The sequence below is a fragment of the Scatophagus argus genome, chromosome 4, assembly GCF_020382885.2.
Source record: "Scatophagus argus isolate fScaArg1 chromosome 4, fScaArg1.pri, whole genome shotgun sequence".
NCBI classification, from domain to species: Eukaryota; Metazoa; Chordata; class Actinopteri; family Scatophagidae; genus Scatophagus; species Scatophagus argus.
This window is the reverse complement of record NC_058496.1, coordinates 5,559,182-5,578,449: the sequence shown is the minus strand read 5'-3', so window position 1 is coordinate 5,578,449 and position 19,268 is coordinate 5,559,182. Positions and strand designations below refer to the sequence as shown.

General features: G+C 43.1%; 1 protein-coding gene across 7 annotated transcripts in view; it reads right to left on the bottom strand.

The window, feature by feature from the left end:
• slf1 (SMC5-SMC6 complex localization factor 1) overlaps positions 1 to 19,268 on the bottom strand; it is a 29,148-nt gene that overhangs the window by 985 nt on the left and 8,895 nt on the right. For all 7 annotated transcript variants that reach the window (XM_046387067.1, XM_046387071.1, XM_046387070.1 and 4 more), the window contains 3 exons: positions 17,921 to 18,000; positions 13,338 to 13,430; positions 12,069 to 12,251 (listed from right to left, as the gene is read on the bottom strand). In XM_046387067.1, coding sequence (XP_046243023.1) covers positions 12,069 to 12,251; positions 13,338 to 13,430; positions 17,921 to 18,000 — 356 coding nt within the window. The remainder of the gene's footprint in view (positions 1 to 12,068; positions 12,252 to 13,337; positions 13,431 to 17,920; positions 18,001 to 19,268) is intronic.

Below are 19,268 nucleotides of genomic sequence, written 5' to 3'. Positions count from 1 at the left end.
TGACTATGGCTTCAGTTACTTCTCTCACCTCTCACATTACAGTACATTATGCACACGACAGCTTAGCATTTCCACATTACTGCACTTATAAAGATGGTATGCATGGATCAAAATGCTGCAGCAAGAGGAAACAATCTGCACCAAGGCTGACTGAAATTGTTTGCCAGTTAAACTAAAATACTTTTTATACTGAGCCAGATTCTTGAGTGCATCTGAATTTCGTTGTATGTTCGGTACAATGACGATAAAGAATCTTATACTATCTAAACACTCAAAAGTTGACTAAAGTTTATTCTGATAGCATCAAAATACTTAATCAATAATGTACAAAGACAACAACAGAGTCTTTAGGAGGATCTGTAATTGGCTCTACTGAACTCAAGCAACTCTCAGTATGAAAGCGCAAGGACAAGGGCACGTATTCAGTTGTTGGAGTGCTTCAAAGTGTCACAACCTTCATACACTACAAATCTACATACAAACACCACTTCAACATGAATACTCTTTGACACCCCCACTGCTATTATTCTCCCCTGTCTAAAACTCATCTTCAAGCCTCCAAGATGTAAAGCAAAGAAGAATACGAGTGGCGTCACTTTAAAGTACTTGAAATTAGCACAGAAAACATTTAGTAATGATGTTTAACACCTGCCTGTGGATTTGAGAAGCTGTGATAGATTAGGACTTGATCAGAGTTTAAATATTTGATTTCAAAATGGCCGACTGCCCTGAGACCAGGAGGTTTATCAGTCCAATGTAAACATCCAGCTGAAACATCAGTGATAACATCATGACACAATGACAACCCAGCTACTGTAAGCTGCAGCATCATTATCAAATAATGCAGAAGACAAGGCTGCACGGGTCAACTGTGGGACATGGCAGCGGATATAAATAGTGCACAAACACACACACACACACGAATACTTATCCTGCACAGTACATGCCCGCAGTGAGGTGAGGAGTTAAAGCGAACAGCTGTTTTCCCATTGGGCCTCAGTGCCAGCCAGGGCTTTTAGCTCACTTCAGCACTAACTTCAGCTGACACCTTGTCTTAAGCGTGTGACTGGCGGGTCACTTTGTGTTTGTGTAAAAGGCGCAGAGTGTTAGTGACCTGATCGAGTCTCTGCTTTCCTGCTAGCTTTTTTGATGTTCGCTGTCATCAGTAACACTAACACAAAGAGCTACTGGGTGGGGGGGTATCAACGTCACAACAGGCCTCGGCTGTGATATCAGAAAATTACTGTGCTAAAAGTTCACTCTTCATAGAGATGTGAAAATGGGGTTTGTGAGGCGGACTTATAGCAGCAGATCCTGTCTTAGGCTTGCACTTTCAGTGAACATCTTTATTATAATTTAAACAAAACAGCAGATGAGGTACGTCGAATACGAATACAATTAATCCATCCAGATATCTACACATTCAGACATCTCCAGTAACCTTGATTTCACCCTTCCAGCCCTGCTTCAGTACATTCAAACTGGACATGACTGTCACAGCTGAATGTAACACCCCCACCAAACCCAACCCCACCCCACCCCACCCCACCCTCAGGAAAGTCATAACAGTGGCATTTACGGTCTACTCTCTCTACTCTTCTGCTTGGTCTGTTCAGACTGAAAGCCATTTTCTAGTGTCAGACAGGCCCTTGCGCACTTAGCCTACATGGAGCGGGTCGAGTCAAGTGTGAGCCCTTTGTTTGCTTTCAGATAGACCCATTTCTATGGCAAACTGCTCTTGATGGCCCTTGACTGTTCAACCTCGGCAATGCTGCTGCCACTCGCAAGTTTACGGCTCTGTGGAGGCTCGGCGTGACACACGGCTGCTTGATACCACTGCTGGCAGTTGTTTCTGTTTGACAGACTCGGCGGCGCTGAAGGAAGCATGATGTTTTAAAGGAGGGACAATTGTGTGTGTGTGTGTGTGTGTGTGTGTGTGTGAGAGAGAGAGAGACATGGTGACATAAACCATACTTACTAAGCCTACCAAATGCCATTTTGACAAAAAGACAACCTTGTTTTAAATGATGCCGTTAAAAAAAGGGTAAAAATGGAACGTTACAAATTCTGAAATTGCTCTCCATCTCTCTGTCTGCCACAGAACCAACACCATGTGCAGCAGTGAAGAGATAATCGGTGAGAGCTCACGTAGCTGTTAGCAGGGAAGGTCAGTGCTCATCTACCTTTTAGTGCTTCAAGCCTGAGTGGCAAAAACTGAATCTGCATAAATTGTGGCATTAATCTACATAAACTTTTACATAAGCGGGAAAATTTCAAATGCAGGGGTCAGGCATTGGGGGCAGCAGTCAAGGACGTAAGAGCACAGATTTGATCAAAGTGGCCACAAGAGAAAGGTGGAGGGGAGGCGGGGGGAAATGGAGCGACGTGGTGTGTGTGTGAGTGAGAGAGAGAGGGAGAGGGAGAGAGAGACAGAGAGAGAGAGAGAAAGAGAAAGAGAGAGAGGTTGTTCACAGCAGATCATAATCACCAGGTTTCTATAACAAACTGCCCTCGCTATTACACTCATCCAGTAAGAGTGGAATGTGTGCAGTCAACCATGGCGGACACATAGCAGGGAGGTTCAGGTCCACCAGAATGTGAATATTTGTATAAAAAAACAAAACAAAACACTACTTTAGTGCCCCATAGAGACACAGAGGAACACATGCAGAAAAATGGATCCATCATTTTCCCTTCCAGATGAGCTTAAAAGAGCTTTTGATGACCAAGGCCGTTTTTCTTCACATTGTGTCCTAATCTGTGCCTTCCTTTGAGAGGACCAGCCTTGGACTGAGGGGCCTACAAGGTGCTGCACAGTATTTGCATTTGGGCCACGAACCCAAGCGCTCTGAAGAGTGTTCTTAACTATACATTCAGAAAAGGAAAAAGGGAGCACAAGGTTTACTTCTCCCACTCCTACTTAATACTTCTTTCATAAGCAGCACTACTTGTCTTCAGCTGGCACAACAGAGCGACATTTAAAAATAATAGCGAGAAAAATGAGCACAGGGCAAAAATGAAAAAAATACTCAAACGTATGAACTACATTTAGAAATTACTTACAATATGCTAATGAATACTGAAATGCACGACTTCCATGCATCAGCTAAATAAAATGTTCATCCTTGTCTCCCTCTCATGGGAAACTGGCTTGTTGGAGCAGCAAAGCTAATAGAAACAGGGACAGTTTAAGCATAAAGAACCAGACCAAACAGCACTCGCACTACAAGTCAGATTTCCATTTCTACTGTCAAACAACAGAAATCTTCCCTTTTACTCTCTTGTAAAAGTCAGAAATGACAACAAAACTATCTGAAACATAAAATTCCACTCCGAAATAAAATAACAGGAGTCTGCTTTTAGTCCGATCCAACCTTTCTGTCAGCCACAGCTCTGCTCGCTCACATGTGAGATTCAAATCACCGGCAAGAGAAAACACAAGATAGGCGCTCCCCGACGTCGTGGTGTCAAACCTGTGTCTGACAGACAGTCTTCAACCAGAGGGTTGACACTGGTGTGGGGAGGAGAGGGGCCCCCGCAGCACGGCCCTGGGCTCGGTTTGCCTGAAAGCCTGTGCCGCTGACTGTACGGCTGCGTGTTTGATTGTGGATCTGTCTGCCTGAAAGCTGAGTGTATCTACCGGAGCGTGCTGTCTGCCGTTTGTCACATTTGCGTGTTTACCTGCTTGACTTTCTCCCTTTTTATTCCCATTAACCATCAGCTTGTGTCTCTCGCTTTTCCAGGATTTTAGTGCATTTGCCTCCCCGCCTGTACTGCAGGAGAATCAGCTGCCCCTCATTATCCATGCTTAATTCATGCTTAATACTTAAAACACCGGTAGTCGTAGCCAGTGCTGCATTACATATTTTCTAACAGCGGGCATGAAAACAGCATCAAGTGCTGTTTATGATGTAATATATACATACACACACACACATAGACATGCTGTTATGAGACAGGAGGTTGGGGCATGGTTGGTTTTGGTGCAGGGACAGTGACTGAAGTGAATCCAGACGTTGGCGCTGGGCGTCAGATATGCTGCAGTGGAGATAAATACAACACCTGGGGGATTACATGAGAGCACGGGGTAATTACACCTTCCTTTATGTGTGTGCATGTGTGTGTGTGTAAATGAATGTGAAATTGCAAGGCTAAGACCTGAGCTCTGAAGCTAGAGCATAAGGGAGGAAATGCACATGCCAAGCAAAAGCCTGATGCACCAGCCAGATGTAGCCAGACTGCCACACACACACACACACACATACACACACACACACAGCGCAAAGCCCTTTGGCCTTTAGAGGGCAGACGAAGACAAGAAATATAAAAGCGAGAGGGGAGGTGGGGGAAAACGGCCGCAAAAAGAGGGAGGGAGGGAGTGAGGGAAGGAAAGAAAGATGCAGTGCGCCCTCCCCCCCATGTCTCACTCTCTCTGTGTCTCTGGTCTGAGGCTGGGGCTGAGGCAGACAAGCTGGGAAGCAGGCAGCTCCACAGCATGGTAAACATCCTTTCTCTCTTTCTGTTTCCCCCCCTCGCTACCTGAATAAGAGAGGCAGGGCGAGTGTGTGAACTGCAGCCAGGGGCACAGCATCACAAATCCGTGGGGAGCTGCTAGCTAGCGACTAGAAACCACAGCAAAAACAACCGGGCCAACCAAGTGAGGCACCAAAGCAGCCAGCGGAGAGGCATCAGATGGAGGAAAAAGGAAAGACCAGCCAGACATGTGAATATGCTAAAACCCCTCTCTGCTTTAGCAACAGCGTCTGAGCACACAGTGATATTTTTCTCCTATTTCTACCCTGATATTCAGAGTACAAAAACATGGCCCAAGGAAGTTCAATCAGATGAAGCAGCCAGGTCAATATCTCTTACATACCAATGTTAGGGAGGGGGATACAGTACAATACTGCCTCTATGATATTTCCATTTTGTATACTGCTTAAATTCTACTAATGTTATTATAGCCAGAAACAGGCTTTCTCCTCTCACACAGGTTGTTTGCTTTGACTCAGATAAAGATGGATGATGTGACTCCACTTGCTCCTCAAAATATCCCAGATGTACTGTTTGCCATCTTGTGCTGTTGACCTTATTTAAAGCCGAGTCTGCGCAGTCGTGATTGGTGGTGGAGGCACATTATCAAGTTCCTGCCCATATGCTTGCATGATCCAATCACGCGCAGGCAAGACTCACTTGCCAATCACGATGTTTCTCCAGATTCTTATAGTTTCAGATAGCTAATAAAACCAAACTTATCCAGCCTGATAAAAACATAAAATTTAGTTTGTCCCCTGTTCCATGTGCTAACATGGAGGAGGCGATCAAGATGTTTTGGTTTCACTTTGTTGTCCATCTTTTACAGTCAATGGTTGCGTGTGATTGCCGTCTTCCTGAGCTCCTCACCCAAACACAGCCTGGTCAGGCACAGATTACAGCTGGATCATAGGCTTCAGGAGAAGGTGGGGCAGATAAGGTAGCATGTAAAAGCATGGACACCAACTGCTAGCTTTGTGTAATCCCCTGCCACTCTGACACCTCTAGTGAGAGGGGGCATCAGATATGCTCTGATTTACTGGATGGTGATCAGCGGTGTGCGTTAAGCATCTTAAATAATCAGAGAGGAGCCCTAAATGAACTCTTAACTGGTCTCTTGAATCAGAAAAGGCTAATCACTGACAACAGCTTTTAGCTCATGCGCTGAATCATCATGTGCAAGCAAATTAACACTTTCCTAAGATACCAGTAACATTCATTCACTCAAACTATTTGGAAGTTAATTTGAACAAAGCAGACTGAAATGTGCATACAAAAGACAGTATACCAAAGGTAAACCAAAACTCACTCCAAGCATACAGAAGACTGGAGTGAGATAAAGATACACAATCAGTAAACAGATAATTAAAGACTTTAGATTTTGCCTCCAAAGTTCTCATGGGCTCAACAATACAAGTTTAAATCATTGGACTTTATTTTCATGGCAGAGACTAGTACAGGAAGGACACGTTGGTATTTTCTTGTACTTAAAGTGCTGTTTTTTGTTCCTGAATTGTGCAAAGCTAAGAGCCAAGTACATGCTAGTCTTCTGCAGATGATGCAGCTGAAGAATAGGTGTTATTTTAGAAACAAGTTAAGAGTCTACAGCCATGCTAGTGGCTGTGTAGTGGCTACTTAGGGATAGTGATGCAGTTGAGTTCAACATTCATGTCAGCATGCTAATAATCTTAAAACGACAAAGCTAGCATACTGATGTTTAGCAGGTATAGTGTGTCATCGTCACGTTGTTAGTTTAGCGTGTCAACATTTGCTAATTTGTACTAAAAGTACAGCTGAAGTAAGAGGAAAGAGAAGATCGCATCTACAGACAGGGATACATTTTCTGGAAACTATGAATGTTTGCACAAAATGAAAGCTTTGACCTGCTGACAGATGAAAAGTCAGGGAGTTGCCAAAGACATCATTAGGATTCATCCTCTGGTGATCAAGAAAATTATATTAAGAAAAAAATGCATCTCTTGCCCAAAACAGTACCCTTGTACTTTCAATTATCAACAGAATTTCGTAGGGACTATTTCTTCAAGGTCTGTGGCTAGATACAACACGAAGTTAAACTTGTAATGTTAATATGAAACTTCCAACACACTTAACATTCATACTGAACAAATGACTGCTTCCACTGTCAGCACCATCCTCAACGCCGCTCCAAACTCTTTAAAAGTACAACACTTTTCATCCGCTGCAGGGTTTCACTTCTCATTGAAAGAATGATTTAAGCAAACACACAAAGTGCCATTGAATGTTTTCATTTACACTTCATTTTCACAATATGACCCACTCCAGCAGAGTTCAAACACCATTGTTGACTTTCAAGGCACAGTGCTGATGTCTCGTTAAGAAATTTCAAATAAGTAAAAAGTCTTCTCCTGTCTGTATTTTCTATCAACATTATTTTTTTCAATATATTGTTAAATTCCTTCCAGAGTTGATGAATAGGGGGTATGAGGGGGTGGTAGGGATATTTTATTCTTGTGGAGTACGTAATGGTTTAAGTTCAAGGTTGGAGGGTGCCGATACAGAAAGCAATCTTCATGGCTGATAACACAAAACCATCTTTGGCCTGTGACCACGTTTTTCTCTTAAATCAACCTGCAAGCGAACAAAAGAAACGAACTAAACCTTGAAACTCAGCTTTGTGTATGGAACAGCATGTTTTCGACACTTACAAATTCACCATTCTCAATTGGCACGTAGCCCTTACAAATAAATACACGACATTAAATTCCAACAGAACCTTGTTGGTGAAAGAGGACAGCAAAATAAATCAAAACGTTATAATGTTCCTTGGCCTCTGCGCTTTCCTTTTCACTGGAGCTACCCCCCTCCATGGCCTTCACGTTCACTAAGTGCTGCAGCTGCTTAAAAAGGGTAAAATATGTGCGTATGCATTTGTACACTGTAAAAAGGTGGTGCTGGGCATGAGTAGCCTGCAAGAAACCTTTGGTAGCAATCGCTCTTCCTTCTCTTGGAGCACGTTGAGAAACACCCGGGGAGACTTTTGGATAGAGCTCCAGACGTAATCCTGGCATCCACCCCAAAACATTGGGGGGGGGGGGGGCGAAAGACAGGCAGAAAGAGAGAGGGAAAAGCAGGAGGATCTTGTCAAAAATTCCCAGTGAGGGAAGTCCTTGAAATACAGCCTGCAGAAACCTACAGCTGAAGCCTCAACACACCCGAGTGAAGCCGAGGGCTCCAAAAAAACAGCCTCACCTCTAATAGTACGAGTGCTCAGCTCCTTGCAGTTGCCAGTTCAGGACCCACAGGGAAATAAGTGCAGAACACAATGAACTTTCTTTACTGGGTTGACAGTGAAGAGGCCCAAGTGTGCCTAAAAGCACTACCTGTTTGTGTATGTGTGTGTGTGTGTGTGTGTGTGTGTGTGTGTGTGAGTGAGACAAAGACAGACAAACAGACAGAGACAAACCATGACTGACTTCAGCGTTCCGAGGGGACCGCATGTTTCCTGTGCCACCGAGCAAATGACATCTTTCTGCTCCACAAACACTCGTTCAGTTTAAGATCTGCGGGGACTACGGGACGCTATGCATTAACCACATGCGTGCGTATAGTTGTGTGTGCGTACAAGAGAAGCACAAAGAAATGGAAGAGGCAACCTCTCTGAACTTGACTCAAGCCAAATGATTAGACAAAGGCGAAACAATAACAAACGCTTTTACACATACCTGTTTTTTCTGCTTCTACACTCTTTCACCTCCAAGCATCTAAATGAGTCTGTGTGTGTGTGTGTGTGTCTGTGTTTACAAGTTGAGGTGGACTGGCTGTGCTTACTAACATGGTGGGCTGTATTGAGAGGACGCCATCAGCGATTACACTCACAGGGCAGAGTGGTGACAGCTTAAAGGCTCTTTTCTTTATTTCTCCACCCTCTTTGCTCACTGACACGCCTCCACTCTCTCTCTCTCTCTCTCTCTTTCTCTCTCTCTCTCTCTCTCTCTCTGTGTGTGTGTAGGCTCCAGGTCATTTTCCATTCCAATCAGGGGTGCTGGCTGCCCTGGCCAACCTGCAAAATTTACACACTCCTACCAGCTGAGGAAGGGGCACAGGGAGCATCACAACACACACACACGCACACACATTTGCATTTTCTTAATTGCAAGCCAGCACACCAGCTCATTACAGTATTTGAAATTCAAGAAAATATTTGTGCATGCACACACATAGACCAACATCTATAGCCAAGGACACTTCAACTTCCTGTGTAAGAAAAAAAAAAAGCCAAGCACACATGCATGCAAAAACACACTTCTACACAGGGTCATGTGGGGCAGCCTTGAGCAATGGGAGGAGGAGGGGAAGAGAGCAGAGTCAGCCTTGCCCTCAGCCATGGCATCCTTTCCTTGCCAGTTCCATAAGCCTGGAGGGACCGAGGTAGAGGGGGTAGGGGATAGGGGGTGGGATACAGCCACCCCCCCCGCCACCCCTCCATTCACCCTGGAAAACACACACACACACACACACACAGAGCCCAGGCCTCCAAGCAGACAGGCTTACAAAAGGGTGAGATCACTCCCACCAAAAGCTTTGTTGGTGTGCCAGTGTCAGTGTTGCCCTCTCTGGCCTACCAAAACCTTGGCAGCTAGGTTCAGCCTGTGTGCTGGAAACGAGTATTACAGGAGGGCAAATGCCTCAATGAAAAATATAGTTTCAGGAGATGTAGCTGGTACTCCAAAGAATAAAACACAGCAATATGATAAAGAAAGACGAGATGCATCTGACCCACTAGCCTGTTTTCCTGTCCTGGGACTCTCAAAATTTAAAAAAGTAGTCTGATGTATGGCTGTTAGAAATGCAGCCACAAGCACAAAAGTCCTGCTTTAGTTTAGAGTAAAAACTGGATTGAACAACAACATAAAGATGGTTACAGTAACTAAACATGATGTAGCCCCAAAGCAAAAACTTTCCAGATTTAACAGCGTCTAAAAAAGAAGAACAGGAATGGAAAAAAAAAGGCAGGCCTGTCGATGGTGACCATGGCAACAAGATGGAGATCACAGATCACGGAAAGACAGTATAGCCTAGAGTCAAGAGGACCACCTCCTCACAAGCTCCCTGCTGTAGCCTTTAGACAACCCGCCATCAAGGTGTGGGGAAACAGCAAACAGTCAGGAAAGAGCGAGTGAGAAAAAGAAGTATAATGTACAAGCCTGCAGGTGTTTCAAATCGGGACTATTCTCTTTCCTGTTGCTGTGCTTGGTCCCTGTGAAGAGACCTGGCCTAGACAGCAGGCCAGACGTCTGCTGCTGCTGCACACACACACACGCACACGCACACATACACATATATACTCTCTCTCCTCCTATTCTAATTTTACAGATACAGATAGCTGCTTCTTCCTCTGACCTCTTTTAATTTGCTTTCCCTCCTGCTACTGAGGAAGGGAGGAAAAAAAAAAAAAAAAAAGGGAGCGCTCTCTTGTTTCCTCTCCGGGACTAAACAATCCCAGTCTAATTTATTTTTTGAGGACAGAATATGTACATGTGTTAATAGGAAAGTCGAATCAAATTAACTATAATTAGTCAAACTGAGAAGTGAGCAGAGGCAGAGGTATGTTACATGGGAGACTTGTTCAATGCTGGTAAATGACACCCCCACCCCCCAAAACACACACATTTCCTCTACCACCTGCTGCTGCTGCACCACCCTCTCCTGAGCTCCGACACCCATCACGCACACTTCAGTCCTCCTGAGCTCAGAGACTGTATGTGGCACGCAGAAGATGCAGACACGCAAGCTAGCTGTGTTGTGACACATTTCCACAAAAACCTGCATGTGAATTTCACAAGCGGAGGATCCTGACGCCTTTAACAGACATCTTATGAGGTGATGCTGTAATCTGTTTGGACAGAATCTGTAGTGCATGATTGCGAGAGGATTACGATGACAAGCAGTTGGGGCAGAGAGAGAGAGAGATGGTACAGATGATCTAAAACAATTATACAGCAAAGGGGCAAACAACTGCTAAGGCCAGTCTTGTCTGTCACTGTGTGTGCAAAACAGAATTCTTTAGGCACTATAGGTAACCATAAATATAATTTCTAACAGATTTGTCATTTCTTATCAGATTCTTCTCTCGCTCTGACCAAATGCACTTTAGATAGTCACAATAAAAATATGGGTGTGGTGATATAAACTGATATTTTCACTAACTTGTACTACACTTTGTTGTTTGGGATGTATTGTAATAGCGTCTGTGTTGTCTGTTTACAATCACTTGTTTCATTTTGTGCTGCTGCCTGTCTTGGCCAGAACTCCCTTGAAAAAGAGATTTAAGTTTAATCTCAATGGGAGCTGCCCCAGTTAAATAAAGGTTAAATTTAAAAAAGAAAAAACAAAAACAAAAGTACGACAATATACAAGCATTGTACACAACCTGAGTGTAAACATTAAAAGCCAGAGACAACCCTAACTTTTAGTCTGAAGTTTGGATCAAGCCCCAAAACCATTTCCCATAAAGCCAATTAATAGCATCTTTATCTATGTGCTAGATAAACTGCAAGAGATGTCTAAAATTGGTGGAGTGGCCCTTAAAAAGCCCCGCCATCAACAGGTCCTTTACATTACAAGGCTAGGAAGATAAAAACTGGCCCTGCTAATAAGGTCGAAAGCAGCATTCAATCTGTCAGTAAGCTCTGCTACATTTGTTACATTAAATAGAAAGCTTGTCTTGGCTACAGCAGCGGTGACATGCTGCCCACCACTGCAGTAAATCATTAGTTAAATGGCTAATTCTACAGATTAGCTCTCTTGGCAGCCAACTGGCTAGACAAGTTAAAGGTGTTTTATTTTAACATTATATGATTCCATCACTGTGACAAGGACCATTTGGTTTAATGAATTGTTTTGAGGAAGATGGATTATACAAAGACATATGAAAACAGTTGACTATATCCCATCCAATCAGGAAATACGTAAACATGTAACATACAGTTAGAGAGGCAATTTTTAATTGAACCTGCCTGAGTAATGGTACTGACAAAACAGCACAGAGATGAATATTAGTGTCACAGTTTCGACATACTATATTAGCAACCGTCTAAAAAGAAAACTTTTACTTTAATATGGTTGTACTGTAAAAAGAAAAAGAAAAAAAAAATCCAGCAGGAAATGTAGACCAACTGAAAACTCTTCATTTGCATTCACCCATCAATGCACTGTGCAGATTCGAAAAAATGACTCAGAATCACAGGTTAGTTTATGAATGTAAAGCTTCAGCCAGCTCCAAAGTGTGGATGTTGGAGTTTGTCACCTTGGGGGCAAACAACAACAAATACCAATGCTAAACACAAGCACTCACTTAAGTGCTGATGTGTCTTTTAGCAACTACTTTAAAGGCCAATATTACTTGGTAAAATAATACTATCTGAAGGTAATATTTGAATTAGCTCATTCTGAATTACATTAGCTCCATCTTACAACCCCTCCCCAATGATTTATGTCATGCTTTATGTCAGCTCTTGATCTGAAGTTCTGGGTGAATTGGTTTAGTTTCCCACCTGCATGCTCCAGTAGTATTCTGGCGATGTCCATGTGTCCATTTAGCAGGGCGTCGTGCAGTGGACTGACTCCGCCCACCTGGTTATCCAGCACGGGGGCAGGGTGGTGACGTAGCAATGCCTCCACACACGAAGTGCTGCCATGGTTGCATGCTTCATGCAGAGGCGTCCAGCCTGCATGGTCTACATGTTCAATAAACCAACCACACACAAACACACGTGTACGTAAAGTCAGAAGTTGAATAGTCCGGAGAAAACAAAAGTGATCTGGTTTCTTTTAAAGATCTTGTGGTGTGAGCAGGATAACCCACTCCGTTATGGCTAATTGATTGTTAGCTTTGGAAGCTAACAACTCAACTAGCAAATAAGCTAGCAGGGACTAATTGGAGAAACTCTGTACCAAAACTGGTGAAAAACTGACAAGAGTATATTTTGCAAGAGCGTTAGCTCTATATCAGTGACTTTTCCACTGGCATAAGCACATTAAATGAACTGAACTAAGGCTGCTAAAAAGCAGCTTGCGATTTATATAAGCGCCATTGAACTGTTTAAAATTCTTATTTTGGACACAGAACTAGGTTATAATTGCAATCCACATACGTCGTACACAATTATGCCAAAATCTGCATTTCCTCAAGACATTAAATTCTTCAGCCCATCATATTTTACAACTTTTGTTACTAAATTAACATGCCCGTCATAATGCAGATCTGTTTTGGAAGAGACTCCAAAAGACTGAAAATGTTGTGCATCTTCTGTTAACGCGGGCCTCATTTTGAGAACTGCAAAGTGCCAGCAATAATTTTACCATTTTACACACAGTTCTGCCTGATCACATTTTGGACATCACCTCTTTTCACAAGCGCCCTACTGAGATGCACGTTAAATTAGACGGCTATTAAAGGGTGACAAAATCGGAGAAACCTTTGAAACCAGCACAACATTTCCATGTAAGTAGGGCAAGTCATTATATTTGACCTAAAGGGAAAAAAGAAAGTCACTCTGAAATATCAAAAGGCATTCAATTCACTTAGCAAAGTCATCATAAAGCTAGAAATCTGAGCCACTAAACCCATCCCGCTCTTTCTAGACACACCCTTTACATTTTAGCTGAAGGTTAACCTCAATGATGACGCACACGCACTCCTATTTCTTCTCTCCTCTTTTTTTTTCTCCAATGTTAATCGCTCTTCGAAACCTCAGAGCAAACAGTAGGAGTGAACGGCGAGGCTGAGGTTACAGAGAAAAGGGGAAGCGAGAAACTCTTACCTTTAACGTTGATGTCCGTGCCAGGAAGCGCCAGGATCTGAAGCACTGTTTCCACTTGGTTCCTCTTGCAAGCTCTGTGGAGGAGGGTCTCTCCTTCGACCAGGACACACAACGGACAAACACACCCAAAAGAGAGAAGAGGCGGAAGAGAAGAGAGAAATCCAAAATTAGGGTGTGCCCGATGTTCTGCCCATTGTCCCCCTCCACATGGTGAACACACCAATAAAATACCACAGAAATGTCCCCAAACACCAAAAAAGAAAAAAAAAAGCCTGACCTAAAAAAAGTACGACCCGCCAATGAGGATGCGATTTAAGAAGAGTGATGAGAAAAGGGGGGGGAATCTTTCAAGGGGGGGGATGGGGGAAAAAAAATTAAAGATGGAGAGTGGGGCTAATTCGCCTTGCTCTTTTCCTCTTTTATAGACACAGAGATTTTCCACTTAAACCCAGAACCAAACAAAGTTATTATCGGTGCAGTCGGCGAGTGAATGAATGCAGTGGTGAGAAAGTAGTCTCGCTTCCTGTCCGCTCGTCCCTATATTGTTACTTGAGAGGAAGTTATGGTAGACAGCCCACGCACAAAGCCTCAAAAAGGATTCTTCACAGATCCAGGGTTCAAAAGCTCCGCTGGGCATTGCCAGTGTCATCACGTGATATCTAATCAACAAACTACCAGCGAACAGGCGAGGAAAAAAACTCTCAAGGATTCTATTTACATTTTTAAACACAATTTTCTTCTCCCCTCTTCTCCCTTTTTTACCCCCTCATCTTTACCCCGTCCCTCACTTTTTCCTGATACAATATTAAACCAGGAATATATTAGTGGGCCCGAGTCCCCTCTTTTCATGTATGGCTGAACTTCAGAGGAAGTTAAAGGCCAAGCATGAGTGGCTCTGTGCTTGCCAGTATAATACAGAACTGCAAAGCCCGTAATAAATGCTTTACTAGCTCTCCCCAGGACGCCACGCCTGTACAGGGGCTTCACTCCAGTGCGCACACAGCACAGGCTGGGGCAAAAGAGGTGGAGGAGGAAGGAAATGGGGGGGGGGAGAGAAGAAGCAGTGGAGAAGAGAGTGAAAGGGTCTGCTGAATTTCAAAGCATATAAGGGAAATATTGAAAGTGTTGGCTCTTATTCATTCTGAAGAATTCCTTTCTTCCAGGATGTGTCTTTGAGGATGCAGAAGATGCATTAAATGCCATCCACTGGTCGTAAAGAGGTTGAAGGGTAGGGAAAAAAAAGGAAAAAAAGGCTGGGAAATGGAAGGACTGTTTATCAAAAAGAAAATCTTTTATGTTCCTGTGATGTAAAACGTGACAAAACGGAAGTTAAATTATGTTTAAAGTTTTGAAAATGCACAAATTTTATATTATGTTCAATTTCATTATATTTCCTAACAGTTAGAAATGTCAGACCGCTACAAAAGACTTAAGATTAGATGGTTGGTGTAGTCCACACAACACCAAACTATTAAACAAAATTTTTTTTTAAATTTACAGTACTGTTATGTTACACCCTACAAACTTTGCAGATTTATTTAATAAGTTCAGTGGTGATTAAATTGGCTGTTGGGGTTTTTTAAAGTGTACTGAGTTAATGCTGGCAAGAAGCTAAACACCTTATTAGATAAAAAAAAATTACTTTTCCTTACTGTACAGGCTGGAGAAGCAACATGTACACAATTTCAACATGCAACTTCATAAATGATATTTTTACTAGTTTAATAACTTTACTGTGATTAAAACAGAGATAGCTTACATCAAACTGGAATTATCTGCCTGACAATTTGGTGCTAAATCGCTAAAAAATCTTTTTTACATTACAAACAAAACCTGCCACGAATCCTGTCACCTGAGCAGGGTCACTATCCAGTGCAATGACCCACTATTTTGTGGTGACTTTTGTTTATTTCACTCTAAATAACTTAATTAATTGTTTGTGAGCGTATCGTCAGAGACTGGACACTGTGGTGGCTGTACATTATCAGCATTTCCAACAATAAAGAGGTCAATAAATGAAGCAAACCAGTATTTCCAATCTGAAAACCAAACAAGACCCAAATAGATGGTGGAGGCCAGTCCAAACTGCAGTCCCTAATGAGTAAGCTGTACTGTGTGGCATGTCAGTGTTCTACATGGGCTGCTCTGCTATTACCGGGCTCTAAAACGCTGTGATTAAACATCCATTCCACTACACCCCATGTGTACACATCCTCGCAAATGCCAGGGCCAATCCATGCACTGTTAAATCACTTTAATGGTTCCAATTTGGACACAACGCCTCTATTATAGGGGTAATTGCATGCTCAGCATTTACAAGCACGGAAAGGATAAATCCGCCTGTCCTTTTCTATAAATCCCCCGTTTCACACTTTAATAGAAAAGTTAAATGTATGTGTTGCTCTTTATATCCCTCAGTCTGCTTGCTACACTCCTGTAAAGTGTCACTTGGCCTGCCATTCCCTGGACCAAAAACCTGCTGGAAGCCTGTAACAATGCTATTTGTGAGGAATGTGTCAGAAAGGTATTCTGTGCCAGTTACTGGATATATCTGAAACTAGTTGACTACTGCTGTTGCTGGCTATACAGTGAATGGCTGCACCTTAATGCTCCCACATCGAGATTACTGCAGCTTTCACTGTGTCTCAAAAGAACTTAATGTCATTAATGTAAAGTAACCATCATTCTAAAATTGCACTGCTGAAGATTTTAATGTAGGAAACCTCAGTTTAATGAAAAACAACAGTGGAAATCGCCATCCCTGATGCCTTGAAGACACAAACACATAGGGGCTCTTTAATAATAGTTAGAAAATCCTCAGTATAAATGCCTGATCCGAAGAGGTTTGGATGGATGTACAAGTGTGAATGGACATAATGTAAAAATCAGGCCCAGAAACATGATTTGCATCTGTCATCTATTTTGTATATTTCTATAATATTTTTCTTACTAATGCAAGAGGTGCAGCTGGAGTGTGATTGTGATTGATCAGGCACAGATCAGAATGAGTATTCACTACAAATTACCTGTTAGAAGAGCACAGATGAAAAGTCCTTAAAATATTGACAACAAGACTAATGTTGCTGCTTGAAAAGTTGAAAACTTCAGAACTAGAGAGAGCTACTAGTGGACCACGAGGTGAGATTTTATCCACATAGTCTAACTTTAAATTCTTGGTTAACTCAGAGGTAAGCTCATTGGAGGTAAATATATTTTGATAGAAAACAATTACACTTCGATCAGCTACCTGAGCACTGGCTTTTTTAAACAGTTAATTCTCACCACTGGATGAAGTAGCCTGGAGCAGCTTTGCATATCTGAGATCTTTGGCATTGAACTAAAGGACGCAAATGTTGACTTAAACGGTTTGCTTTAGGATGACAAGAAACTAAAAGCAAACATATTTTAAGCAATGAAAGTCAAACTGCAGTTCTCGCTTGACAGCCTACATGCAGCGTGTTCAGGATGATCTAGATTTGAATTTCTGCATCACGAGGCAAATATGGAAACTGAAAAAGAGAAGTTCACCCTCAAGTCCCTCAATCCCTCTCAGCTACTTTGACAAAGATCCTGAGGTTCCAGGAGCCAAGACAGATGCTCCAAAGTAAAAAAAAAAAAAGGAATAAAAAAAGTGCGGCATATGAGAAAGCAAGCTTACATATGTGGGTGAAAAAAAGCCTGGAAGAGAAAGTGAGAGTGAGAGAGAGAGAGCGTGAATAGGATGAGATGGGATGGGATGAGAGGGCGAGAGGGGAGGATGCTATGCCGATGGTTCATCAAAAATTAATGCCGACCGCATCGGTATAGAGATCACGTAGTGGAAAAACAACACATGCCAACAGCCTTGAGTCTCCTGCCTCAGCCTTCCCTGCCTCCCCCACTCCTTTACCCTCCACCCCTCCTTTGCACCGGCACAGGGCCTTTCTGATCAGGTGGAGGGGGGAGATATGAGCTCTGACACCTTCGAGAGTTCACACAGAGTGCCTTGCCTCTAATTGCAGGAAGTTCCACCAGTGCAGCCGCTGTGTATCTGCAGTGCTCCCCTAATTGCTGCATTTAATATCCCTAAAATGGAGATCTGAGGCACACTGTGTGTACTAATATGACGTGTTAGTGCTCTGTGTGAGAAAGCCATTATTTCTGCCCATGTTACTTAATTATTTATTTATGTGTTACTTTTTTTAAAAGGTGAATAAGACATGAGGAAAAAAGCAAACTAAAGAAGGCACTGTTGCATTTCAAAGTAGACAGAACAAATGGAGGAGGAGGCGGTTTGAAACAGAGGCGGTGATGCTGCCCAAACTCTGCGCCAAACACGCACGACGGGCTGAGTTATGCAGCTTAGTTGCCCTTACAGCTGACTAGAGAGAAGTGTGGTCTGATGCAAATCAATCACTCACTCCATGCATTATGAGCTCTTCATTAAACTGAAAGTGATGACAGAGCTATCATGTTCCCCCCTTTATGATGACCTAGTGCAGTGCATCAGTCCATTAAAAGTCTGCTCCTTGCAAATGTGCAGCTATGTGTGTGTGTGTGTGTGTGTGTGTGTGTGTATGTGTGTGTGTGTGTGTGTACCGTACCTGCTGCGTTCACTCTGTTCAAACCTCTGGGGATGTTCTCTTTCTCCGTGCTTGTTTCATTCACCAAAGAGCTCTGAGCACTGTATATAGATATGGAGAAGGGGTTATGAGAAAATATGTATGTCCTAAACCTAATTCAATAAAAGATTACCGGTGATTCAAATGAACAAGCCCAAAGTTTCATTGCTTGACCATTTCAGCACAGCAAGGAGACCGAGTGGTACAGAAAGTCGTATAGGCATTTCTGTACTGTGAAAAGTGCCATTAGCAAATGAATCCTAGTGGCACGGTATGATTTCATATGAAATCTGACAATATCTGTCAACTCCCTACTGTGTTGGCCACACACATACTTCACACACCCAACCCTCCGTTCCCGTCTCCAAAGCACTTTTCCTCCCACTTAGCGCCTCAAACGCACAGACGGAGAATTCGATGTGAGCAAGCACATTAGGAGGAATAACTAGTAAAAGAAAGTGAAGCCTCTTCAAAGTAGTGGCGTGCTAATAGCTGTGGGCTGTCACTAGTCCTGTGAGTGGGTATGGGAGATCTGCCTGCATGAAGCCTGACAGGTGTCTTGAGTGTATACGCCTGTGCACGTGCGTGCGTGCCACACTGAAGCGGAGTGCCATCCGTATTACAGGGAAGAGGCTTGTTCCCTGGTAATTGGCTTGTTCAGAAGCCAGGAAGGAGCTCCCAGCAGTGAGGAGGAAACACACGTCCTGTCACGTTGCTTGTTATTAGCAGGGACAAGGCTGAGAAGAGATGAGACAAGCTCTCTCTCTGTGTGTGTGTGTGTGCATGAGAGAGTCCACAAGAGTGTCTGGGACAAGGGTGTACCACTTCTCAAAACACTTCACCCAAGTGTCCCCTGTCCATATAATCTGGCAGCAGTAGAGGCTGACAGTACTTGGCTTGTATACACCCTGGCCTCCCCTTCCCTCATGGTCTTCTTTAGGAGGCCAGTATGCTGTCAGTGGCCCAGCTATCAGTTCTGGGCCTGGGGCAGCGTCTGCCCTTGGAGGCCGACTCACAAAAAATCAATGGGTAAGTGCATGATGATTGTCTCAGCAAGAGAAAGTCACATATTGCATCTTCTACTTGCTTTAATTCTATCAATAGCTAAGATTAGAATTAACACTTGTGTGCCTCTGCCAAACAGTCAAGTTGCAATTGTCCAGACTCATAATATGTGTAGTAGTCAGAGCGGTAGTGGAGTAGATAGACCTACTAGAAGGTAATTAATGCAGTTTATCTTTTCATCTTTATTTTATCTCATTTCATCTTTAAAATGCTCTGCTGACAATAGTCAGGCTCATCACCTGACCTTTGACCGCAAAATTTTGAT